The 26,784-nt window shown below is 36.5% G+C and overlaps 1 protein-coding gene across 1 annotated transcript in view; it reads right to left on the reverse strand.

Annotated features, from left to right (window-relative positions):
- ADGRV1 (adhesion G protein-coupled receptor V1) overlaps positions 1-26,784 on the reverse strand; it is a 252,597-nt gene that overhangs the window by 204,408 nt on the left and 21,405 nt on the right. The window contains exons 11-29 of the mRNA XM_063295429.1: positions 26,458-26,584; positions 26,184-26,369; positions 24,691-24,871; positions 23,758-23,921; positions 23,165-23,288; positions 22,049-22,309; positions 20,854-20,980; positions 16,190-16,407; positions 14,852-15,595; positions 13,845-14,218; positions 12,645-12,821; positions 11,215-11,395; positions 9,611-9,813; positions 8,237-8,366; positions 6,798-6,872; positions 4,810-4,949; positions 3,692-4,301; positions 2,155-2,370; positions 525-740 (exon numbers count right to left, since the gene is read on the reverse strand). Coding sequence (XP_063151499.1) covers positions 525-740; positions 2,155-2,370; positions 3,692-4,301; positions 4,810-4,949; positions 6,798-6,872; positions 8,237-8,366; positions 9,611-9,813; positions 11,215-11,395; positions 12,645-12,821; positions 13,845-14,218; positions 14,852-15,595; positions 16,190-16,407; positions 20,854-20,980; positions 22,049-22,309; positions 23,165-23,288; positions 23,758-23,921; positions 24,691-24,871; positions 26,184-26,369; positions 26,458-26,584 — 4,454 coding nt within the window. The remainder of the gene's footprint in view (positions 1-524; positions 741-2,154; positions 2,371-3,691; positions 4,302-4,809; positions 4,950-6,797; positions 6,873-8,236; positions 8,367-9,610; positions 9,814-11,214; positions 11,396-12,644; positions 12,822-13,844; positions 14,219-14,851; positions 15,596-16,189; positions 16,408-20,853; positions 20,981-22,048; positions 22,310-23,164; positions 23,289-23,757; positions 23,922-24,690; positions 24,872-26,183; positions 26,370-26,457; positions 26,585-26,784) is intronic.

Consider the following 26,784-nt stretch of genomic DNA (forward strand, 5'->3'; position numbering starts at 1 on the left):
AAAATAGGTTTTGCTCCTCCCCTCTCTCTTTTGATGTGTATTCATCTTGCTTTTGAAAAGTCTTCTCTAATATCACAAAAGAATACCCTGATTTCACAGAGTGCCCAAGAGGCCAGTTTGAAATTTAGGACCGAAGTAGCTTTCATTCTACTATGAATAGCAGACCAGGGGGTGGGCAGAGAGGGGAGCAAAGATGGGAAAGACTAAAGTCTTCTTTCCTTTCACAGTACTTATCAAGAGACAAAAAAGGATTACATGGGCTGTAATGTCTTGTTTGGGTCTTAAATTTTAAATTGCAAAGTCCTTGAGAGCCCAGTGTGAGAGCACTGACACTAATCTAAAGCACTTTATCATGGTTTCTGAGGAAGTGTCTCCAAAAAAGGAAGAAATGTTCAGTACTAAGATAAAGTATTTTGAAAAGAAATGTTGCTGAGATGAAAGGTAATTTTAAACTTGTTAATTAAATCTACTGTGATATTTCTCATGCCATGGATGGGATTATTAACATTCAAATGCAACCTTACCAAAAGATCCAAATGGATTGTCTGAAGCCTCAATAGTTATAACAGCCTGAGTTAGACTCCCAAGTAGTGCTCCCCCTGTTGTCTGATTGAGCAGCTGTACAAAGAAGGACTCTTCCATTTCAGGATTAATATCATTAATTACATAAATTGGCACGGCTTTACTGGTCTCTCCTTCTAGTAAGACAACATCTGAGGAGGCTACACTGTAGTCTTCACCTGTGTATGACAAAGATGCCTATTCAAAAACATGGTGATGCTATTTCTTTACAGTATTAGTAATTCAGGTCTGATGAGCAGAGTCTATGAGAAAGATTGGGGAAGGTAATAGGAATATGCTTGAAACAATACCAGCTATTTTATCCTATAAAAATACTTGGCATTCATGTTTCTTAACCATTCCATCTTTCATACTGCTGTAGCCCAGATCTCCCTAAATGGTGGGTTAGAGATTCTTTGGAGAGAGAATGTTAGGGCCCATGGTCTACTGAAAACAGGCACCAAGAAAAGTACGTATACAGATGATTGGTACCATTTGCTCTGAATTGATTATTCGAAAGCTAAGATGACTTGCCGTATCATCAAATGAATCTTTTTTACTATGAGAACAATATATCTGGAAAACCTGGAAGATTATCTCAGGTTAATTAATGCAATAATAGTTACATGCAAATTTAAATTGAAACATATCATATAATGCCCATATAAACCTGAATTCAGCAAAGGAACACGTGCTCTAACGTATGTTTTTCTTTTGCTTATTCCAAGCTGAAACATTTCTACATCTTACCCCATTATAAAGCCATGTTAGCAGATATCAGAATGAAGGAAGAAGGTAAAAAAGCATTTCAGTCACTTGGCATAGGAGGATAATAAATGGTTACCCTGAAAGCTTGCATAGTACCACATCATTATCCTTTTCCTCTCCATAGAAATCCAAAAAGCAATCCAAGGAGATGATACAAGTTTCTGGAGGAAAAACTAATGGTCAGACAGTCAAGGCAAGTGCTCTTTTAAGAGTTTTAGCCTCAACACTATTTTATGTTGTTTATAGGAATGGTGAAGAAGTAATGCAGAGAAGAGTCCTGATTTCTGGAAAACTACCTTAAGTTACAGTTACTTCTGGGATTTTAGGAAGCATTGCTATCAAACTAATGCACTGTATAAAAAAGAGAGATGAGTATTGTCATCCAGAAGATCTTGAATTCAACAGAAAATGTTTCTTATTACTCATGCAGGGGGCTACACTGTATTATAATATCCTCCCTGGGCTCACCTATACATTGAGATGGATGGTGTCAAGTAGGAAGCCTGACCATGTATTTAAAGTGGGCTCCCCAGTTCAGATCTTTTGCCTCAATGTATGGATGTAATTAGCAAAAATGAGTGACTGGGGTGGGACCAATGAACACAACCCCATTCTAGCCATCACATAGTTTCAATTGCATGAGTAACAAATGCTCAAATAACAACAAAATATTTGAATTCCTGGATGTGCTAAAAGATTGTATGACATGCAGTCATGTCCCATATAAAGCTTTGTGACATTATTCTTACCATTTGCTTATAGCTAAAGTCAGTGTACATTGTTGTACCTTTTTGCCATTTCATTGTAATCTCTTCACTCTCTTACCGGCAGTCGCTGTTATTGGCACTGCTCTAAATTTCACAGAAACATCTGCAAACATTCCTCCAGTTCTTGTGACATTGATTATTGGTCCAATGTAATTTTCAGGTACTTGGACAGCTGGTGCAGAGAGCTGTAATGTTCCAAAAGCATCATCATTGGCATTGATAATTATATGAGCAATTGTATCAGCACTAGATCCAAGGCGAGGAGAATCTGAAACTGAAATACAGAAGAACTTTGAAGAATTTCCAATTTATTTCTCTACAATAACTGTACATTGGAATTTCACAATAAAACAATAATCTTCCATCTACTATCAGCTCTCATTTAAATCTCTAATATATAAATGAGAGCAGTAGCCAGGCATGAGCTGTATAAACCATGAGATCAAAATGAAATATATCTATGTTTGGAGACAGATATTGGGGAGACCTATCACTAAATGACAGCTACTGGGGACATAAAGCTAGGGAAAGCTATTGCATTCATATCTTGACTTTACAACTTTATAAGAACACCTTGGTGTAGAAGAAAAAAGCACTGAGGGGGGAAGCAATCTGGTCCCTCTCTTTGGATACCTATTTTAGAGGGAATGCCCTGTCAAATGGAGTCAGACAGACAGACAGATATTGCTGATAATATTGATAATATTCTATTGAAGTAATTAGAAAGATCCAAAAAAGCTACCCAGGAACAGAAAAAGGTGGTGGTGGGGAAATGACTTGAAATCTGGAGGATCCAAAGTTCCTTCATCATTTAAGGGGGCTCTTAACACCTACTTAATATACCTAATTTCTTTCAATGGTAGCAACAGGGAGCAAGGCAAAACATGGAAGAAATCAAGGAAGATCTTCAAAAAGGTCAGTATTCACTACAGTTTTCTATCTGCAGCTTAATCCACCCCATCCCACTTTACATCTGCAACTACAGTGAACTTTTGACACAATCCATCAGGGCATTTTCTATATTTCCTATACTTTTAGATTCTTATTTTTCCACAGATTTAGCATGAAGTAAATAATTAGATCTAAGATTCTTGTGATGAAAGGTCCAAGATGTTTCTTTTTTCTCACAGAGCTTCAAAGCTGAAAACATTCAGATGATTAGGAACTAAAGGAAAGTCACTATGACAGCCTGCAGGACTTTACTGAACAATTATATTCTGATTTTCATTCAAGTGGGATAATTAACATTGCTACTGAATCCTTTGCCACTCACAAACGTTGCTACCAATTTGCTAATATTTGACTATGCTCTTCACTATGCACTGATATATATTTGGAGAATGTTATATAGTTTTCAGAACTATTGCCTTCTTCCTGGGGCTGAAATAGAGTGGCCCAAAGTCAACCAGCTGGCTTCTGTTCCTAAGACAAGACTAGAAGTCAGATTTTCCCACTCCTAGCTCAGTACCTTAACCGCCAAACCAAAGTGGCTCTTAGTCATGTATAGTATTGCTAAATATAATTTTGTAAAGAAAATATAATTTAGATTAGGCTTTACATATTACTGAACAAAAGTAATACAGAGTTCGCCTTACATGGCTGATGATGGACTTCTCCTATCAAAGTAGCACCAAGAAGCTCAACAAATACAGATTCTGATTTCTCTGGTTCACTGTCATCCAGAATAGGGAAGTCTAGCGTAGCTTCACTTTCATTGGCTAAAAGAATTACAAATCCTGAAATGGGCAGATAATCTTCCTTCAATGTTGCCCTTGCAATATTTGATGGCAGATAGGGTGACTCATCTTCGTCACGCATGGTTCTATATGTAACCTTGACTGTGCCCAAGTGACCTTTCAACCTTACTATCGTAAGGGTGACATTCTTGGTTTCTTCCTCAACTTTAATTGGCCTATTTTTTTCAGAGAAAATCAAAAGTCCATATGGGTCATCATTTGCAAGAATAGTCAATGTAGCATTTGTGTGAACTCCAAGTCGTCCACAAGTAATATTAATGATACAAACTGAAAATGTCTTGTCTAGTTCTGGAATTTCATCAGGCAATATCTGCACAGTTAAGTTTGCTTTTCTTTGCTCTATGTGGAAAGTTATGTCGCCACTTGTTGCAACTACATCTTCAGTATCATTTGGCACTATAAACCAATATAACATCACCTGGGACAATGCACCATGATGTCTAATAACCTGAAAAGCAAAGCAATACGTCATTATTATTGCATCATGGAGGACAAATAACCAAATCACTTAGCTAGATAGAGGCTCCCCTGCCACCTTACATACTACACAAATGCATGTTTGCAATTTTAGTCAGCAAAATGAATTTGAGAAAAGATTTCTAGGCACTCAGCATTTTTTGTAATCCTTTCTGTCATATAGTCACAATCCCCGATCTCATGAGCATGGACCTCTTCTTTATAAAATTATTATTCTGTGTCCTATGCTTCTTGTCACTGAATTGGAGCATCACTAATATGGGTACTGTAAGTGAGTAAAAACTAAAGTATTTCTAATTTCCTATCTCACGAAACTCAGGTATCTCTGCCTATTAGAGAGAGTTGGGAGAGAGATCATGACTACTACAGTTATCACCAAAAGAAGTCCTATTTTTGAAAAAGTATATAGGCATGGAGCATTTCCATAACAAGTAAAGTATGCAAACTCAAGAATAGTATATGGGACCATATCTGTTGACCTCAAATGTAACGGTTCCTCTTCCATCCTCAGGTTCTGTTCCATTGAGAGAGAGGGATTCAGCACTGAACTCAAAAACCCCATGAGCATCATCAGAGGCTTCAATAGTCACTATGATATGAGATGCTATTCCCAGATTGCCTGCTGATATCAAGGATAAAGATATATATGATGCATTAATTCTAACTAATCAATTGGATCACACCTTTGCTTATAATACCCAAAGTTTAGTAGCCTATATCAAATAAAAACAACTGAACTGAAATAAATGTTATTTGATATATCCCAAAAGGTTTGAACTGCAATCCTAAACACACAAGTAGATCCAGAGAAAAATCTTTTAGAAGGAGGCAGCTTTTCTGCCACTTCCTCCTCACAGCAGTCATCTAACGTATTGAAAATCTTCTTCCAAAGGTTGGAAGATCTCATTAAATTGAATAAATTCTATTCTTGGAATATACCTCCACATGATTTTCAGAGGATTCCCCTTTTCCCAACTTAGTGTTATAGCTTATCTCATTCAGCAAGCTTCCCTGAACTTTCTGGGTCTGGGAAAGAGCTAGGGCACAGAAGAGTCTTTAAAAAACATCTTATATGTAAATCATCATGACAGAAATGTAGGAGGTTGGCATGAGAGCTTTCTTACCATGCCAGGGGTGGGAGGGATCTGAAAATTGTGCCTTGGGACACAGAGAGCTCTGCTTATGTCCCCAGGAAGGAAATCTGGTAATATACTTTGAAAACAAACCAGTCTGCAGGCTTTGAATAGGAAGGGGGAAAAAGGCAAAGCAAAATAAAGTGAAGCAAATATTTGTAGCTCAGGGTTGAACTGTGGAGTCCTTGGTGCTCTCTGAACCTTGTTGTTTTCTTGCAGACGTTTCATTGCCAGACTAGGCATCATCTTCAGTGCGGAGAGGGAGTGGGCCTTGCTCTCATTTTATATACCGTGGCTTACCCTGCTTGTGTTGGTGGGGGTGTGGTTCTCTCCTTGGAAGTTTCTTGATTGGGCTGTTGTTTGCCACTTGGTTGATTGACTGAGTTAATAGTTCCTTGATTAGGGTGTATTGTGCTGTTTGATTGTTCATCTGGTGTTAATCCTAGTGCTGATTTTTGCATATCTGGGTGTTGATTGCTAGTGGGGAGGTGTTCTGATTTTTTGGCTTTTCATTGTCTCTTTTGAATGGTATGTTAATGTTGTTTACCTCTACGTGTCTGTTGATGGCTGCTTTGTCTGAGTGCCAGGCTTCCAGGAATTCTCTGGCATTTTTGGATTTGGCTTGGTTTAGGATGCTCATGGTTTCCCAACTGAAACTATAGTTCAGTCTGTCCATGTGCTGTGAGATTAAGGAGTTCTCATTATGTCTTCTGACTGCTAGTTGGTGTTTGTGGATGCACTCTGCTAGTCTTCTGCCTGTCTGTCCTACATAGTGGCTGTTACAGTCTTTGCACTGTATGTTGTAAATAACTCCTGTTTTTTCTTCTTGGGCTTATACACCTTAATCAAGGAACTATTAACTCAGGCAATCAACCAAGCAGCAAACAACAACCAAGTCAAAGAACTCCTAAGGAGAGAACAACACCCCCACCAACACAAGCAGGGCAAGCCACTGTATATAAACTGAGAGCAAGGCCCACTCCCTCTTCTCACTGAAGATGTTGCCTAGTCTGGCAATGAAACGTCTGCAAGAAAACAACAAGGCTCAGAGAGCACCAAGGACTCTGCAAAATAAATTAGCTAAGTTCTCATTAAGATGTGATTGTACAATATTGTACAGCTTCTTTTAAAGCAGTGTTTTTCAAACTTGGCAACTTTAACATGTGTGGACTTCAACTCCCAGCATTCCACAACCAGAATTCTGGGAGTTGAAGTCCATGCATCTTAAAGTTGCCAAATTTGAAGTCCACACATCTTAAAGTTGCCAAATCTGTTCTTAAAACAATGAACCATACTTCTGAGAAAGGGAAAAAAATCCAGAATTAACTGCTTACTGTATTGATGGACAGCAGGAAAGAAGTCCAAATCACCATCACCACTACCACTGCCACCATTAAAGAGTTCAGCAACTTTAAGAAGACAAAGATACACAATACACACACATATATATATAAAATGGGTGATAGGTAGCATTTCAAAACATTTGGGACAAAGGCAAACAAAGAAGATGGACCTGAAAACTTTAAAAGGATTCTGAAACCTTAAGAATTGTTAATAAAAAGCAAAGCTGAGACTTTTTTGTTAGCTACCTATATCAACTATCCTTAAATGACAGCGACAGACACTTCATAAGTGAAAGAGCAAAGAAATTGGAAAAGGCAGAATCTATAAACTGAAATTCTCTGAATTAATATGTGCTGGAAACAATGCTAAAACAAATAAGGGGGGATTTAATTAATTACAGAATAGACTTCCTCAAATTTAATTATTTATTTATTTAATTTCTATAGCCACCCATCCGAACAAGTGACTTCGGGCGGTAACTACAGAAGTCCATGTAGTTTTCTTCCCAACAAAGAAGAAGCTATTTCACATTGCGTTCATCTGTGTTTTTTTTTTTTACTTCACAGTCTAGCCTGTAGTCCAGGGATTTCCTGGTGGTGTCTCATCCAACTTTTAACCAGATTAGATTTTTAAAGATCAGCCAAGATCAGCTAGGAAGTAATTTCTATTCAAAAGTTTGCTCTGATGCTTGGATTAGGAAAGCAATATGCAGATGTACTGTTTACTTTTAGGCAATGGAAGGTGGAGAGATAATCTTACTACAACTTATCAAGAGCAACTTTACATCCTATGATGACAATAAAATGAAGATTGCAGTTTGACTCTGATTTGATTTAATTTTTCATCCTTTAAATATATCAAAGATGAACCATTAAGATAACGGTTAATACCAATTTTTAATTCTATGGCTTGCAAAAAAGTAACATGAATAGCTGGAAACAGTGTGCTTTCATTTTCCGCAACTGATGTTAGAGATCCTGAGCACATGGGGCTAAATTATAGATATTTGTCATACAGCAAAAGTGTCTGTGCAATAATGCTTTCATGGTATCAGAGGCAGTCAACAGTTGGAATTGGCTTCAGTTCTGGGGTTATCATAAAGCTAAAGAATACTCCTAGACGTGGTATATGAGGTTTTGGGGAAGCTTCAGATAACTGTGTATCAGATAAAGGGGAAGTTTTGACATATACCCTAGTATCATGGTACCTCAAAGCCTACATAGTGCCTACTTTATGTGGAGTATTGTTTAGTTTAACCACAGCGAAGATATGAAGCTAACATCTTCAAAAGAAAATTAAAGATTTTATGCTTTTTTTTGAAGAAAATTCAATTCACTTTTGAAAGAATTTTGCCAGAATGAATTAAACGTAACTAAATTTCAGTTTCCAAAGAGACAGTATGTGTTGAAATTATTCTATGAACCTTTACCTGCCCCATCTGGATTCAGCAATTCTACTTTGAAAGCCTTTTCCAGTTCAGGGATAGAATTATCTGTAATGTTAACAAGAATGTGCTTGTATCTTTCTCCTGGCAGAAATTCCAAGGTTCCTGTAATTCCCTGCAGGGAAAAAAAAGCTAACAGTTGTCATTTGTATTAATATCTGTTTATGGACATAAGAGGGGAAAAACAATCTGAAATATAACTTGTTTGTATGCCAATTAATACTATATATGTCTGCTTTGCTTTTCCCAGGACACACATGACAGTCTCACTGTGTCACAATTGAGAGAAGATTATTAGGAGCCGTACTGAAAATTACAGGAATACTGGTGAGTTCTGGTACCTTCCACTCTCTCTACAGCTGAACACACTGGTGATTGAATCATCCCACACAATTTGATGACCTCACAGTATAAGAGAGTTGCCTCCCTTTTAGGAAGGTACAAATTATATAAACAGAAACACACACATAAGTGCAAATTACACATATGTATATATACAAAAAACACAAACATACAAACATATACAGACAACTAGTGTTAATATTAATGTTCAAATGGCACTGGAATTTCTAGGACAGATGATCCAAAGTATCTTGGATGAATTGTGCTCCTATGGACCACTGAAGGTGGCAAAACTGATGGCTCATTAGAACCCCCTGCTCTCTAGTTTGAGCAAATCTAAAGCTGCCTTCTGGCCTTCTGATCAAACATATTATTACTATTACTATTATTATTTATATGCTGCCCAACTCCCAGCGACTCTGGGTGGTTTACAAATTGTTTAAAATATTAAAAACAAGAAAAACAACAAGGGACAAAAATGAAGAGTAAAGATGGCAAGGATGACAACAGTCACTTGGGGCAGGCCAATCCAACAGGCCCTGTCTCTGAGGAGGGAGGATTGACACCAGCGAATCAAAAAGCAACCAGAGAGTGATCTGACCACGGCGACGGACTGATGTTAGTGTGCTCCACTGCCCAATCATGTCTCAACCACCCCAAATTAAAAACAAGATCCACATGAGGCTCCTGGTATGTGTCAGGCTATCAATGACTTGGGATTAGTCCATGGTTGCGGTGGAGGCCACGAACTCCTAAGCTACCTTGGACTCAACATCATGGAGTGGCAAATTGAAATCCCCAGGCCTAGGGAACTCTATTGCCAATCCAACAACAGAACCCAGCTCAGGCAAGAATTCCACAGGTAGCAGGGAAAACACCACACTATAAGCAATCCCAACTATTCTCTTCACTCTGAAACACTGAAAAGTACACATTGAGTGTACTATTCCAATGATAAACTCATAAAGGTAAAGTTAATTGGCCTTTATGAACTCTTTTAGAGAGCTTTTCATATACCTGATAATCTTGAGGGCTGAATGCTGTTAGTGCAACTGTTCTGTATTGTGCCACAATTGTCCCAAGTAGGCCTTGGGCTCGAACAACAAGCAAGCTGACATGTCCTACTTCTTCCTTGACAGTAATGTGGGGTGCTGTCATGGCTGAAAGAATGATTTCATCATTGTCTGAAGGAGGCTGCCCAACAGAGAACTGTAACAAACCTGACAGGTGAAAAAAATACATCTTGCATTATTTAGCCTTAAGTGCCGGCAAAACATTTATTAATAAAAATCAGTTTGTCTCTGATACATAAATTGAATATATAAAGATCCATGTCCATGTGGACAGGGCTACCTTTTCAAGTGAATTTGCATACAAATATGGAAAAATAAGTTTAGGTATGCAATTTTGCAATTGGATAATTAACTCTAGTAAAAAACAGTCCCTGTCTTTCCCCAGTTGGCATAAATTGATAGTGACTTGAAAAGAGAAAACATGGAAAGGCAGGAGCCATGTAGAGTGCCATGCTGATTCTTAGATGATGAACTGCCTAAATTATTTAAATAACTGTTTATAGCAATTAATTAAATCCTTGAATATCTATAGATAATAAAAGGCAATTATTCTAAAGAAAAAACAATAATAAATAATATATATGCCATAGCAGACAACCCACAGGAAGTTATATCCAATTGATGTTTGTCAGCTGTAGATTGCTCTTGGATGTAGCTGATGCTTCTAACACTGATAGAAATTTCATCACTGCCTCTTCCAGTGGTGCTTCACTCCATAATCTGAACACCTGCTCTGAACCCAATAGCCAGGAGGTAATGCCCATGTGGCCTGGATTACAAGCATACAGAGGCAGGGGCCTGGGTTACTCAAAAATCTGTAACACTGCACTGATAGGGCAATCTTTTAGGGCAATCTCTGATGGCCTCCTTTGCAGATCAACATTACATTATCTGAATAATCAGACATTTCAGCCTCAGGAACATCTCCTTCCCTATTGGTTCCATTAATAAAGCTGCAGCATTTTTCTCTACTCTGTCCTTTTAACTCTTAAATCTCACACATTCTCATTTTGGGGATGGGGTAGGGAGACAATGCATTTTGATCAGCAAAGAATGTTTCTTGATATATTTATTCAATATCATAAAAATATTGCATCCTGTAATTGTTTTTGATGGGACACAGCCACATGTAAAACTTCTTATAATAGGATTACTTAATATTATCATGGTTTAGGAAGAATTAGTGATTTTGCTAGAGAGTACAATCCTATGCAAGTCCTATTAAACATAACAGGATGCATAACTAGTAGAACAGTGGCTGTAATTTTACAAGGTTTCCACATTAACTATTTTAGTCATATATGTGAAATGCTGTGAGAGTTAGGCAGGTGTTTTACACTTAGTAACATATAGCAATGGATGAAGAATGCTAAATAATCCAGAACTCTTACCTGAACATATGCATGTTGCATTACATTGAAGATCAGCAAACTGTCCATAGCATACACCAACTGCCTACATCTTGATGCTATATGTGAATAACTATACAGTAATCTATACATATCAATAATAAATGTAATGTGTGAACAGAATCCCTATAATTATTACCATAAGGGTGATCACTAGCTTTGATGGTGATGTAAGTAGTTTCCTTCTCTGGATCTATGCTAGCTCCACTGGTAGGGGTCGAGCCTGTTTTTCCATCTCCAGTAACAGCAGATACTAATGTCACCTGAAAATATTCTTGCAGTTCAGGTATATCATCATCAAGCACAAGCAAATTCAAAACCTGGGGATAGGAAGAAAAGGGATAGAGAAGAAGAGGCAGAAAGAAAACACAATTAAATAAAAATACTGTCATTGCACTAAAAAGGCAAATCCAAAAATGTGAGAAACTTACATAAACATTGTTGAATATGTGAAACCCTAATTTCAGTCTGAGAATATACCTGTACTCAATTTTAGGGATATATTAACCTGAAGAGGTTTTCTAATGGATTCAAAATCTCATGTAAGCACTTTTGGTTAATCAACCGTTATTTTATCCTAATCCTATTATTTAAAAACTACTGCAAATAAAGCATTATTTAGACACTGATAAAATAAAGCAGGAATTTAAAAATGAACAACATAATGCTAAAATACTAAAGGCAGCATTAAAACATCATACAAATATAGAAATACTTAAAAGAAATATAAATAGGAAAAAATAAAGAAAGCTAAAATATAGTTAAAAACTCCACTGTGATTTTAAAAGGCTTGGGAAAAATTAAGGGATAGTTGTATATTGATAAAAGAACATTAAAATAGGTGCCAGGGCAAGCTATTTTCAGATGGAAGTTTAGAATCATGGAAGACACAAGTGTCAAGGGATGGTCCCCTAAGTATCACAATTATTTAATTTTAAAAAATTCTTGTACAAAGGTTAGTGCTATTACAATGAAAGATTTACCCAGACTATCTGATACTGCCTGTTGTTTGAAAAGATATTATGGCATTTCCACTCTAATTGTTATTCATCAGTCTACACTTGTCCTAACAACCAGGAAACACACTGAGACGAGGAACTGGTCTCTAATATTTATTGCTAGTACTTAACAGGAATCCTAACAAACTGAAGAAGCGTGGGAAAAACCCAGACATATAACCCCCAAGGGTTAAGGCGGTCCCGGTCTGTGTCTCTTTGAATGGCTGAACAATTCCTCAGTGCTACGCATGTGCTTGACAGTCTGGATGGGAGCCCCCTGCTCGCCATACTTACTCATGACAACACTTAGTGTAAATAAATACAGTGCAAATAAATACAAATTAGCTACAATCTGTAACTAGGGCAATGAACCTTCAGTTAAAAGCAGAAATCGTGTTATAAATACTGAAATTAGTTTGCATTCCTGAAAATACATTGATAGTAATCAAAAAGAATTATTTCCATAAGCAACAACATTGAGCATAAGATTAGCAAAATATATTATCCAAATTTTCGAAGTGGCAATGAATAACAACCATATGATTAACTTGAAGAAGAATGTATGATTTACCTCTGATCTCTGGAAAGGAAGGAATGTTATCATTCCGTGACTGCTAGCAAAGTCAGTAACAGTGTAATTAAAGCCATAAGAATCAATCTGAGAGATACTGTAAGAGACAGAAACAGAATCCAGGGCTCCTCTGGTGCGTTCCACTACACAAGATACAGTAGAACCTTCATTAGAAACCTATAAACAAATAAAAATTGCAGTAAACAGTATGATAAACAGAAGATTTGTTTTGAGGTCTGGATGGAAATGTAGTATGATGTCACATTCATACGTTACAGTAAAAGCAATATTCAGCTTTTAAATGCATTCATTCATCCTTCTTTTGGGCTCCCAGAGCAGTTTACCAATGATGAACAAGGAGACACTTCTCATTGGCAAGGTTACCATATAAAATGCATGAAACAAAAGAAAAAGGTAGGAATAAAATAAGAAAACAAGGAGGCATCTGTTCTTAAAGTCAGAGTTTGTATGATAATCATCTGCAAAGCATGGTAAGAGATAAAAATTCTACTCAGTAGACAAAAGTCTTCTATCCATTGTCTCCCCAAGTTAATAGTCTAAAAGAAAGCCTCTCTCTTAATTTGCTACCATTCTTTTTCCACTTCCCATGGTGTTATTTGCCTGTATACTTTACCTGCTTATAAGCCTACCACCAGTTAACAATTCCCCAGGTTACTGCTAAACTAATTCAAATAATTCCCCTGGATTATGTGTTGCTAGTATGAAGACTTTTCAACTAACAAGATTATGCAACATGAGGACTGCATTTTGATAGCAATCTGCAGGTCCCCTCTGAACAACTGAATCTATGCAGAAGAGTTGAAATTATTGTAAGATTACAAGGTCAGTATCAGTATCCCCATATTGCATATGGTGGGCTGAAACTGAAAAGAAAATGAGGATACAGGTAGTACTCGTTTACTGACCACAATTGGGACCAGCAACTCAGTCATTAAGCGAAGTGGTCGTTAAGTGAAACCACAATTGTGCTTATGATCTTACTTCAGCTTTCCTTTGCTTTACAGACCTGCGAAGGTCATAAATGAGGATTTGTTGCAAAGTTACTTTTCATCACTGTCGTAACTGTAAACAGTCACTAAACGAGGCAATTGCTACACCAGGACTACCTGTATCCAATAAGTATGCTGGTTAGGTTTGAATTAAGGATTTTCATGGATCAAGTTAATAGTTTTTTTCTACCTCTGGAATACACGCTCCTGTGAAACCAAATAGTCCATTGGCATTATCACTCTTCTGGATTCTTAATGTTGCAGTTGTGTTTTCTTGTGAAATTCGTGCTCCTCCATAAACTGAAATAAGCTTTAGAATGAACACCTCCTCTCCTTCCTCTTCTTTGTCATCTCTGACAGAAACAATGAATGATTTATTGCTTTCTCCTTCTCGATATTCTAAGTATCCAGAGATGGGGTACAAATCAGACCTTGCTGGCATGGCATGAAGTTCACTGATCTCATCCTTCGTTAATTTGCATTCATAAAATCTCACATCTTGCATCAGTCCTTTGTACCTGCTGCCACCATTCATGCCAGCACCAACTCTCATTATTCCTGGTCCTAGAGAAAACAGGCATACAAATATATAAATTGTTTTTAATGCTCAAACATTTTATTTTTAAAAAATTAAATTCTGATTAGTGCATAATCACTCATTTTGAATTTCACTACCTAAAACAGGAAGGCTGACTTCAATATAATTAAAATTAACGTTTTAAATGCATGCATTACTTCAGTCCAGTGTAGTTAAAAGAGATTCTTCTGGCTTCATGAAACAATATGTTTTAATTTCATTTGTTTTATCTAGCCATTGTTTGAACACATCAGGGCATAATGAAACCTGATTTATTCAAAAGCAAAAGTGGAAGCCTGTAGCTTGAACAAAGAGGAGTAGTGTACATTTTTGTGACTTGTAAAGTTTAATGTAATGTAAAACTCTGGTTTCTGTTAAATCTTAAAAGGCTTAAACGAATGTTGAATTTTTATCTAAATATTTAATACCTTCAGCAATTTCACTACTGAATGGAATTTGGTCATCCCAAATTTTAGTTACAAGACCCCAACCCACTTTACAGGGTGGTTGTTGTGGGGAAACAGGAGGCAGGAATATTAGGTGCATTTGCCACTTTGAGTTATATATAAAAAAGTTGGGATAAAATAATAATAATAATAATAAAAAAATATGTTGCTTACCATCAGCAATTGCTTTTCCTTTGAGACTCTTAATGCCCCCAGGCACAGGATGCCCATCAATGAAAAACTCAAGAGTGCCATTATTGAGCATAATCAGAAGGTGAAGCCAAATATTTTCCTCCAAGTATTTCATAACTGTGATCTTAGCTATATATGTCACATTAGACTGCAATGGTGTGTAATACAGCTCTACAGAAAGATGGGATTCGTTTGTGCCTATTTTCACTCCATAATATATTAGTCCATTACTATTGTCCTTTGCTATTATAAATCCATCGCTGTTGGCATTAGGAATTACCCATGCTGAAAATGTGAAGATGCTAAGTATTCTGTTTTTACTAACGTAGAGCTCAGGCTCAAAAATCCCATATGCATTTTCTTCACCACTAAAATATAAAGCATTTGTTCCAGTGTGACGCCGTCGCATATGAGGCTTTGACTTGACTGAATCTGGAAACTTTCCAAGCAGTAAGCAGTCTATCATTAGAGGTAATCCTTCTCTGAAAGTGCTAGATAATATTTCCCAGCCAATCCTAACAGTTCCAAAAGTTCCCTGCTGCCTCCATACTGTAAAACTGGTAATGCAGGATGTATCATCTTCCGATCGAATGTCTTCTGCTACCTCCCTGTCTTGGCTTTGAGGATCTAAGATAAACACTCCGTAGGGGTCATCATTAATTGGGATCATCACACTCACAGAAAAGTTGGTTTCAGATAACTGGCCACCAGGACCAGGAATCCCACCTAAGTACATTGAAAGAAGGCCAAGAAATTATTTTTGTAACTGATTCATACACACTCTCTTATCAGTGCATTTAGTTATCTACCTATCTACAAAGATGCTCAGTGCAACAGATGTGTGGTCCAAGACTACCCAGTGAACAATATGATTGAGCAGGGAGTTACCACATACAAAACTTTTTCTGGCTCCAGTCCTTGTTAACATTGGGACTGTGTGACCCAGATACATTCTGCCCAACCACTCCATGCTGGCCCAAAAGGAAGATTGAGAATGCTACCCTGTGGCAAGTCAAGAGGGATGGAGTCCAGAAAAAGGCTTTCTCAATTTGCCCCCTCACTTATGAATAGCCTGTCCCCTGAGGTTAGGATGGCTCCTTTTCTGCAACGTATCAAAAAGCCAGTCCAATGGATCTTCAGGATGCAAATAAAACTGAAGCAACCACACCAGGAAGTACATTCAGGGGCTCATGATATATCTTCCCTTATGTGGATATGTGTTTAATGTGTTATTCTACATAAGCTTTTATGTTTTTTAAACCACCTAGAATCATAGCAGGCCATGGCATATTAAATGTATCACTAAATAGATAAATGTACCTGAAGCATTTACAAGTTTTAGCATATAAAATTCATTGAATTCAGGAATTTTATCAGGAATAGCATGAAGAGTTATAGGCTGTGACTGTTCACCATCCATGAACCATACAACTCCAGATACTTCATAGAATTCTTCTCCTGGATCTAAAGCAGAATTATTGCCAAACAGCTGCCAGGCCAAAGAAACATTGCCAAAGTAGCCTCTGTGCCTCAGGATCCTGTATGGTAGAATAAAGAAAACTACTTTCAGACTTTTATTTTCCAAATTCTCCCCATGATCCATCTAAAATACTTTTAGAGAGTAATAAAGAATACCTTGAACATCTGCAATGTTCCCAGTCCTAAAGGACTATTCAATGGAATGCAAATTGGGAATATACTTTTATCTCCTTTGAGTTTTCACAAGGAAAAGAGCTCAATGTAAATACTTAATGAAATAAAAAAGCAGCATTAAAAACACTGGCTGTGATACAAAGAGCTACTTTAGATGTGCCCTAGAGGCAGCCTGTGCTCATGGAGAATTTTCTCATTTGTTTCCTTGAGCAAAAGACTCCTTACCATCACCAACATGCCATATTATCAATGTTGCCTTAAACACACACCACTTGGGGGCATGGAAATAGCTGAATGGGCCCTGGTATCCATTCCCAGATGATGCTACATAGGATTATGATATAACATTTAAGAGATATGTAGACTATTTTGAAATAATTATTTTGAAATCTTTTTTGGATATAGTGAAATATATCATTTTGAAATATTTATACTAGAAGCCAATTGTTTTCAAAGCCTTGAGCAGCTTGGGCTTGGAATATCTAAGAGGACTATAAGGGGTTATGTCTTACAACAGGAATTTGTACTTCACCTAATGTGACCTTCCTAACTGTAAAGATTCCACTTTTTAAAAAGTCATCTGGTAAAATTATGTGTTGTGAATCCTAAAAAATAGAATATACACAAAATTAAAAAAGATATCTCAGTTCAGTTATAGAACACTGGTTGGTTGCTTCTTTTCCCAGCAATCCTACAGATACTCTTGGACATAATCTAACCCAATGTTTCTCAGTCTTGGCAACTTTAAGATGCGTGGACTTCAACTCAAGCTGGCTGGGGAATTCTGGTGGTTGAAGTCCACGCATCTTAAAGTTGCCAAGTTTGAGAAACAGTGATCTAACCATAAAAAGTGGGTGGAATTCATTTTAAATATTCAATTCCTCCTGTATTCCATCTAAACTCTGATCATGAATAAAAGTAGCATTTTTCCATCCCATAACGCTCATTGGCTTGCCTGATAAAAAGACCTCAATATCTCAGGAGGTGAATATCTGGTAGCCTAATAAAGACATTGCCCTAAAATATATTTTAGATTCTTTCTTACCATCAGCATAATTTATTCTGTTTACTATAAATCACATTAAAATAAATGGGAGAAAGCAATAGCAGCAACCACAATTTTAAGTAGCACAAGGAAATTCTCTTTCAGTGAGTTTCACTAACTTACCTCTTTGATCTACTAATCTACTTGTTAGAAAGTATACATCTCCTGCTGAGTTAATTGGACAGTAACGAAAGTGATCAGCCAAGCAAGAATAAATGTTCAAACCCTGCTGGTGTAGGGTGCATCCATGAATAAGCACTAATAATATATTTTGCATTTGAAACTGTAGAAACTTTCTTACAAGCCAGACTGATTTCACATTCATCTAATATTAACACAAATGTTCATAAATGAAAATAAAGATTAAAATATTCTTAATATAAAAACTTTTTGAAGCAAACTTACAAGGCACTATGTACTGTAGGTTGGCCGGTATTTCCATTCAATACATTTAGATAGACTATCTAGATGATAATATTATTTTCTCTTCAGATTTATCTTGAACCTTATTTCTATATATTGATTTTATAATGCAGTTTTGTGTTTTTAGCAACAAATTCACATTCAGTTTATATTATTGTGCCAGGCAGAAAAGGTTTTTTTAATCAGTTCTTATTTCATTGGACAAAAGGGACTTTGCTTATGAAATTTCTTGCAAGGATGAAGAGAACTTCAATAAAATTCAAATGGAAGAATGTAATACTCTTGCACTTGTCTACTTACTAGGTGACATGGGGATGTCTCTGACTGTTATTTTCCATTGCTCTTTGTTTTCTGGATTTTAATTAAATCCCAAAGGATGACATGAAGGAATTCTCCCAATGGGATTTTTCAGATTTGGAAATGTGAACATTCAGGGAAGTTTCAGAATAAAGGAAGCTCAAAACACAATAATGATAATGACAATGACAGTAATAATAATAATATCTGAAGGTACCTTATTCTTAAAAGAATAGAGAAACCAATGTTATTTTATCAGGGGGAAAAATGTTGATAAATTGCTAGATTTTGACACAGATTTATCATGTAGTAATTCAGCGTGACATCGCAAATGATTCCTATGCCCATTTTGTTCATCACATTTTCTTTCATAATCTCTTGCACCCTAATTTATCATTCTTTTCTATGTTTTATCAGATAGTGTCCCTTTGTCAGCCTTGTGAGGTAGACCAGGTCAGAAAACAGAGTCCACAAGGACTACTGGAACTCAAGGCCATCTCCATACTCCTCTACTTCCTTCCACGTGGTCTTGTGTGCACAAAATACTATCTCAAATCATTCAAGAGTATAGTCCTGAAAGTTTACCTTGTAAATCAACTACACACACAACATACTTGGTCTTTGAGTAATCTCCATCCTGCACTCCAAAAATTGGAAGGAGCCAATAATATAATTAAATTTAATACAATTAATTATAGTTTTAATAATGAAATAGATTCCTCATATATTTAATAACTTCCCATTGTGCTATTGTAAAAAAATTACAAATTGGAGGCAACATTTGGAGGAGCTCTGGAACCTGCACCCAAGAGTTTTGTGTGGTTCAGAAGCTGCAGACTATGCAATCTTGTCACTGAAAGAAAAATAGCAAAAAATTATATCCATATCTACTTCCAAAAAAGAATGGTCGCAAAGATTCCAGCTACAGTTGCATTTTTAATTTTGCCTTATATCGTGCATACTGTTCCTTTGTTTAACTGTGGACATGGAAATTGCTTACAACACCATCTTGTTGCTTTAAAAACTAGCATAAAAAGCAAGTTAGACTGAAAAATACGTCAAAGTATGATTCAAGATACTGGAATTGGCAAAGGATAGTATTCCAGCTGAGCTATTTAAAATCCTAAAAGATGATGCTGTTAAAGTGCTGCACTCAATATGCCAATGAATTTGGAAAACTCAACAGTGGCCGCAGGATTGGAAAAGGTCAGTTTACGTTCCAATTCCAAAGAAGGGCAATGCCAAAGAATGTTCAAACTACCGCACAATTGCGCTCATTTCACATGCTAGCAAGGTTATACTCAAAATCCTACAAGCTAGGCTTCAGCAATATATGAACTGAGAACTAGCAGAAGTACAAGCTGGGTTTCAAAGAGGCAGAGGAACTAGAGATCAAATTGCCAACATTTGCTGGATCATGGAGAAAGCAAGAGAGTTCCAGAAAAACATCTATTTCTGTTTCATTGACTAAGCTAAAGCCTTTGATTGTGTGGATCACAACAAACTGTGGCAAATTCTTAAAGAGATGGGAGTACCAGACCACCTTACCTGTCTCCTGAGAAACCTGTATGTGGGTCAGGAAGCAACAGTTAGAACCGGACAAGGAACAACCAATTGGTTCAAAATTGGGAAAGGAGTACAACAAGGCTGTATTTTGTCACCCTGCTTATTTAACTTATATGCAGAGTACATCATGAGAAATGCCGGGCTGGATGAATCACAAGCCAGAATTAAGATTTCTGGGAGAAATATCAACAACCTCAGATATGCGGACGATACCACCCTAATGGCAGAAAGTGAAGAGGAACTAAAGAGCCTCTTGATGGGGTGAAAGAGAAGAGTGCAAAAGCTGGCTTGAAACTCAACATTAAAAAAACTAAGATCATGGCATCAGGTCCCATCACTTCCTGGCAAATAGAAGGGGAAGAAATGGAAGCAGTGACAGATTTTATTTTCTTGGGCTCCAAGGTCACCACCAACGGTGATTGCAGCCATGAAATTAAAAGACGCTTGCTCCTTGGGAGGAAAGCTATGGAAAACCTAGACAGCATATTAAAAAGCAGAGACATCACCTTGCCAGCAAAGGTCTGTATAATCAAAGCTATGGTTTTCCCAGTAGTGATGTTTGGCTGTGAGAGTTGGACCATAAGGAAAACCTGAGCGCCGAAGAATTGATGCTTTCGAACTGTGGTGCTGGGGAAGAATCTTAAGAGTCCCTTGGACTGCAAGGAGGTCAAATCAGTCAATCCTACAGGAAATCAACCCTGACTGTTCATTGGAAGGACAGATACAGAAGCTGAAGCTCAAATACTTTGGCCACCTAATGCGAAGAGAGGACTCACTGGAAAAGACCCTGATGCTAGGAAAGACGGAAGGCAAAAGGAGAAGGGGACAGCAGAGGATGAAATGGTTAGATAGCATCACCGATGCAATGATCATGAATTTGAGTAAACTCTGGGAGACAGTGGAGGACAGGAAGGCCTGGTGTGCTATGGTCCATGGGGTCACGAAGAGTCGGACACAACTTAATGAATGAACAACAAAAATTTATTTGAAAGTTACTTACAAAAAATCATTGGTCCTGCCTTCTTCCACTGCTTTGCCTGTAGACTCAAGTAAAAAAATGCCATTTGGATCGTCATTTGCTTCAATTATTACTGTTGCTGTTCTAGGTTTGTAAACGACCGTGTCTCCTAAGAAACAATGATTTTGTTGACAGATAAGCATACAGACAGACAGACAGACAGAATTGTATCTGGAGAACACGTATCTCCACACATATTCCAAATACCTAAGAGCAGGTTCAAATAGTCAATCTTCTCCCTTTGCATATGGGGAAAAGTGATTATGACTTCCCTAGCACTTGCTTGATACATCTGCCCCACCTTTGGGTCTGCAAGTTTTCTGTGTGGCTATTTCATTTCCATTGCGTCTAAAATTCAACCTATGTAGGCCTAGATTGCGAGATTGCTTGCCAGATTTTTATGTGAGACATACCTAATCCAGGTCTACATATATGAGATTTAATCTATATAGACTTTAGGTAAGCACTGGGCCCAGACACAGATTTTTTACGGCATCCAAGATAGCAAAGAAAAACCTATATGTATAATCTTTCCTCTCTCTCCAAAACTCATAGAGAGTTTATCCAGACAGGCTCTAAAAGCAAAAGGCTTGAAAATAGGGAACAAAACAATACTATACAATGTATTTTATTCTTTTGTCACTGTAGTGAACAGACGGACTCCCACTACTAGCTATGGAAAAAGTCACATCCAGGAAAATGAACTTGGTATGATTGTGGTCTTCTAACTTACATTTCAAATTCATAAATGCAAGGTAAGAGAGAGAGACCATTATAGAATATCAAAGATACCAAGTGATGTATTCCAAATTACAGAATTATATTTGCACACCAAACATTACTTTGAATACCCTGTAATAGCTGATTTTGTCTTATATAATTGAGGAAAAATTAACATATATTAAATGTCATTGTTATAATATATACATTAGTTCAATAAAAGTGAGTAAAAAATAAATCTTGTTTGGGAGGTGGTTGGTTGTTTCTAAGTAATCTCTATTATAGATAGCCCTAAACATATAGTTCAGATATAATGTTGGCTTTAAAGAAGTTACACTTTGATGCGAAATATATCAAAAGGTATTGGCTAAGCATCCTTAATTACCCATAATATCAATCAAGCAACATAAAGAAGCAATAGCTGATCAGTTTATATAGGTCAGATAATAATTTGAACCTGTAGAGTTGAAGAGAATTATATAAAAAGTCTCATCTGATTCAGGAGTATCATCATCAAGGATAAACATCGTTATATTCTGCTCTTTTATTCCAACATCAAACCAAAGCACTCCATTTTTTTCACAAGACATGAAATCTTCAGCACTGGCGCTTCCATTAACAGTGGCATACAAAACAGAAACAACATCAGCACCAGAATCATTTCTTACAACTACAAATTCCGCAATGCCACCTTCATGAACCTTCAGAACAAAAGGACCTGAAATATAAACATTTAAGTCATTAAGTATAAAAGCATGTCATAAACATCAGCATTCATAAACTGCTTTTCAAGAACTGACATTAAATAGTTGCTATATGAATTTCAGTGCCTAGGTTGTGCTATCACATCAAAACATAGATTTATGTCAATTATAGTTAAGAATCAACATTGCTTGACTGTGATTTTCTAGCTAGCTCTCGTTTGATTTTGTACCCCATCTAAGATCTAACCCCAGGATGAAAACTGTTGGTCTTGACAATGTTGCTGAACCACACTCCTAATCATTCTTATTATTGGCCATGTTAATTGAGGTGTGTAAGAATTGTAAATGGGCCAGTCTGACGTATTGGTTAAAGGCACTGGGCTAGAAATTGGCATGAAGCCAGCTGAGTTACTTTGGGCCAGTCACACTCTCTCAGTCCTAGGAAGAAGGCAATGGCAAACCACTTCCAAAAATCTTGCCCAGAAAACTGCAAGGACTCATCCAGGCAGTCACCAGGAACCCAAGACACACTCAATGGTACACACACCCTAAAAAAGAATTGTGAATCATAGTACCTAAAAGTCAGAGGAAATTCACCCCTACTTTAATCAATCCATAGGCAAGAACAGTTTTTTAAAAAATTAAAAAAAAGACAGGACAGGTAAGAGAGAAACCAGGCATTAGTCAAATAAGCTATAATTATTTTACTCAAGGACTTGTAAACCATGATTAATGGTCATAACCACAGATTTGTGTAACATAATGTACAACACAGCTCATACAATTTCAAATGTTCACTCTTGTCCCCAGAGCTTCCTATAACAGAATTATTCCTGTATTTAAACATAAGCTAGAAGAATGATACTTACCCACAAAGTAAATTGGATAGTCATTTTTGGTGATCTGCAAGGTTGCTGTGGTTATATTTCCCAGGCTAGCACCGCCTGTAGTATTGAAGAGACTAATAATGAATATCTCCATTTCTTCAGGTAGCTGGGGAAAAAAATCACAATGTTTAGGTATTAATATTGTCAAATTAACCCCAGATGCCAACCACAAATTCTTACAAAGCACTATGTATTTTTCCAAAATAACAAGAAATTTAAAATAAATCATAAATACTTGCATAGTAATAGTAATGAAATCTAAATCTTCTGATTGATAAACAATTTATTATAGCCGTTAGACATTTATAACCTAAAACAATTCTAAGGCAGACATTGATTGTTTTTATTATTTCATTTCAATGTTTTTGGCTAATCAGCTGAAAGGAAATGTTTCAGCAGAGTCCTCATTCAAGAATGTACGTATACCATTTTTGACCTTTCACACTTAAGATTAGAGAACATCCTATATTTACATTGTTACTCCTCTTGTAATCATCATCATCATCATCTTCCTGTGTTATAAATGTATTTGCCCCTCTCCCACAAATAACAATTACTTGTGTGAAAATGACTACCTCATCAGGCACTGAATAAATGGTGATATCTTTTGAAAATTCCTCATTTCCAAAGAAGACTGTTCCTTGGTCTGGAAAAATATCTTTCGTAGAAACTGAGTCTGTTGCCCAAGATACATTCACACTGCCAAAGGTTCCTTGGTTTCTTGTTATTTTAAAAACAGCTTTGAAACACAAGTATATGGATATCTTCATCAGATAACATCCAAGACAGGTAAGAAAATCTCAATATAAAATTAATTTAAATGAGATTTGATTTTTAGCTATAACAACATCATATAGGCAAACTGACATTGGAAACAAGTAAATAAACAAATGACCATATTATTTTGTAAACATTTTAATGTTTACAAAATGCAAGCATTGAAAAGTACTTTGGATGTCAGTGTTGTACAATACAGTAATTTTCAGTTGAATTAATGGTTGGATTCACATATGCTAATCTAAAGTTTGACCATGTTTTGTTAGCCAAATTGATTAGGTTCACATATAGTGCTAAGCATAAATCTTGTTTAACAAAGCAGTGGTTGGATTCACATAGTACACAGTATACAAAGGAAAAAATATGTAAATCTAACTGTTGTGAAAACAGTATGTACTTATTATGGATGCCACATGTCTAGTACCAAATGACTGGAGAAATGGCAATGCAAATCAATATTTCCCATGACTGATTCTAGACATCTGAACCACTCCTGATACAGTAGCAAACAGTAAAGCCATAATGTGTAGTTTAATTATGATAATTAAAGTTGTGCTACAATTACTCTTGTACTATTACTGTATCAGGTAGAAGAGAGAAACAATGAAGAATGAACTTTGGTAAATAAATAGTAGAATGGTTAACAGATTTATTTATTTATTTATACATACACACTTTCTCATTTATGAAAATCTTGAGGTTTTTATACCAAGAAAACAATAATCAATTACCAGCATAGGAGTCTTCCCCTTTACTTTCATTTATTGTTACTGTCAGTATATTGTCAACAAACTGAATAATTCCATGTGGATTATCATTCTTCAGAATTGTGATGTTGACCCTTGTGGCATTTCCCAGCTTACTTGGCAGGTCACCATGGCTACTGAGGAGCACTGAGTAAAATTCATCTAACTAGAATAGGGAAACTAAATCAGAACAATAGGGACAGGACTAGCAACATAGTAGTGAATAGATATGTGAATGAACAGTATCAAATTGACTAACATGTACCTTTACTACTGATTTTTTAAAACAACAGTATTCACATATTTTTCAATCCCAATCAAAGTGGCTAATGATTTATTCACATTTCTTTCCTGCCACAATACAATCCTAATGCAATTTCAGTTGTACCAAGATATATTTTGGAAGATATAAGGAATCCTTCATAATAATGCTGAACATCAGAAAAATACTGTGATGGATCAATTAGTGAGATATATCCTATTTCTGAACACTATCTAATCTAGGTAATACAACTAGTACAACTTTGATTTAAAGAAGCTTGGATTTTCAATATAATGGACAAAATCTGTCCATATTCTGCATGCTTCTACACATGTATAAAATCCTGTTCACCATTTTACTCAAACTAGACTATTTTATAATATGTATAAAATTTACATGCATAAAATCCTATTTGCCATTTTATGCCTGTGTAAAATTTCATTTGGATTTAATGGACATTCTGTTTCAGTGGACACTTCATTCAATTGAGAATGCTGATTTCAATTCCTCACAGAATGATGACAAAAAAAAATTCTATTCAGTACTTATACTTTCATAGAAGATACTTTTACAAACCTATAATGAACTCTTACTGGTAGATTCTTAAGTGAGGACTACCTGTATAACATTTCCAATTCCTCAAGTCCAACAGGTTTAAACTCTTCCCAGGTAACTCTGCTATACCATGTCATAGTCATCTCCAAGGGACCTGCATAGCTGGAATCTAACTGTGAGTTTATCCAACAGGTCCTAGAATAATTTTCACAATGGTCCTGCAGATGTTCCTGTAGTCCCTCCTTTCTCAGAAGAGGTTGGGTAACTCTGAATAAGGCGGCTACATGGCTGACTGAGAATATAGTAAGAGCAGTAAAATACTTACATTTTTCTGCTTTTATTGCCATGAGGTAAGAAAGGTTCTTACCCGTGTTCTTTTTCCTCCAATGGCATTCCAGGTCTCTCTTCTGCCGTTTTATCTTCTGGACCTCCTCAGAGGACCACGAAATTTTCTGGGATTTATTGACACAGAGAGGCCACAAAGGCACAATCCAAGACCATGGCCACCCCTTAATTCAGGCAGCAGTGAGGGCCTCAACCAAACCATGGATCAGAGCCTCAGGAACAACCCCAAGTCCCCTCTGAAACCCAACAGGGTCCATCAAGCACTATGTCTATTAGTCTAAAAGAGACATGAGTAATTTTCCCCTTCTCTTTTTACCTCTGGAATCTCATCCATCCTTGTTAGCAAAGTAATTTTAATTTCTCTTTCCCCAGGTTTAAACTCCAGGATTCCTGTATTCCCATAGAACTCATTGCTGTCTCTTGGCAATATAGCATAACGTAGAAATTGCTTCATAAGTGCTCCTCTGGACCGGACAATCTGGAGTTCAACAGATTCTCCTTCCTGGAAAATAAAAGTTGTTTTTTTTTAAATTGAAATACAAAAGCTCATGTGGTTCTATTATAGAAGAAATCTGTATCTGAACACTTACGTTTATCCTATAGGGGCCTCTGGAAGATGAAGCAAACTCGAACACTCCTCCAGGATCATCATTTTCTGGAATGATCAAGTTGCGACTAGTATATCCAGATTTCAGGATTTGATTTTCCACATTCACACTGAATAAAAGAATTGAAAACATTTTAAATGTGCAGATTGTTTGCAATTAAATGGACTAAAGCCTATAGCAAATTATAAATGTGGTGATCATATTTTCTGGGAAAAAATAAATGACAGATCTGAAAAAATGGCAAAGCTGAAAGAAGTTCATGACAATAAAAAAAAAATTAATTGCTTATGTTTATAACTTTGCTTTACA

Source organism: Candoia aspera, chromosome 2 (genome assembly GCF_035149785.1).
Source record: "Candoia aspera isolate rCanAsp1 chromosome 2, rCanAsp1.hap2, whole genome shotgun sequence".
In the NCBI taxonomy this organism is placed as follows: Eukaryota; Metazoa; Chordata; class Lepidosauria; order Squamata; family Boidae; genus Candoia; species Candoia aspera.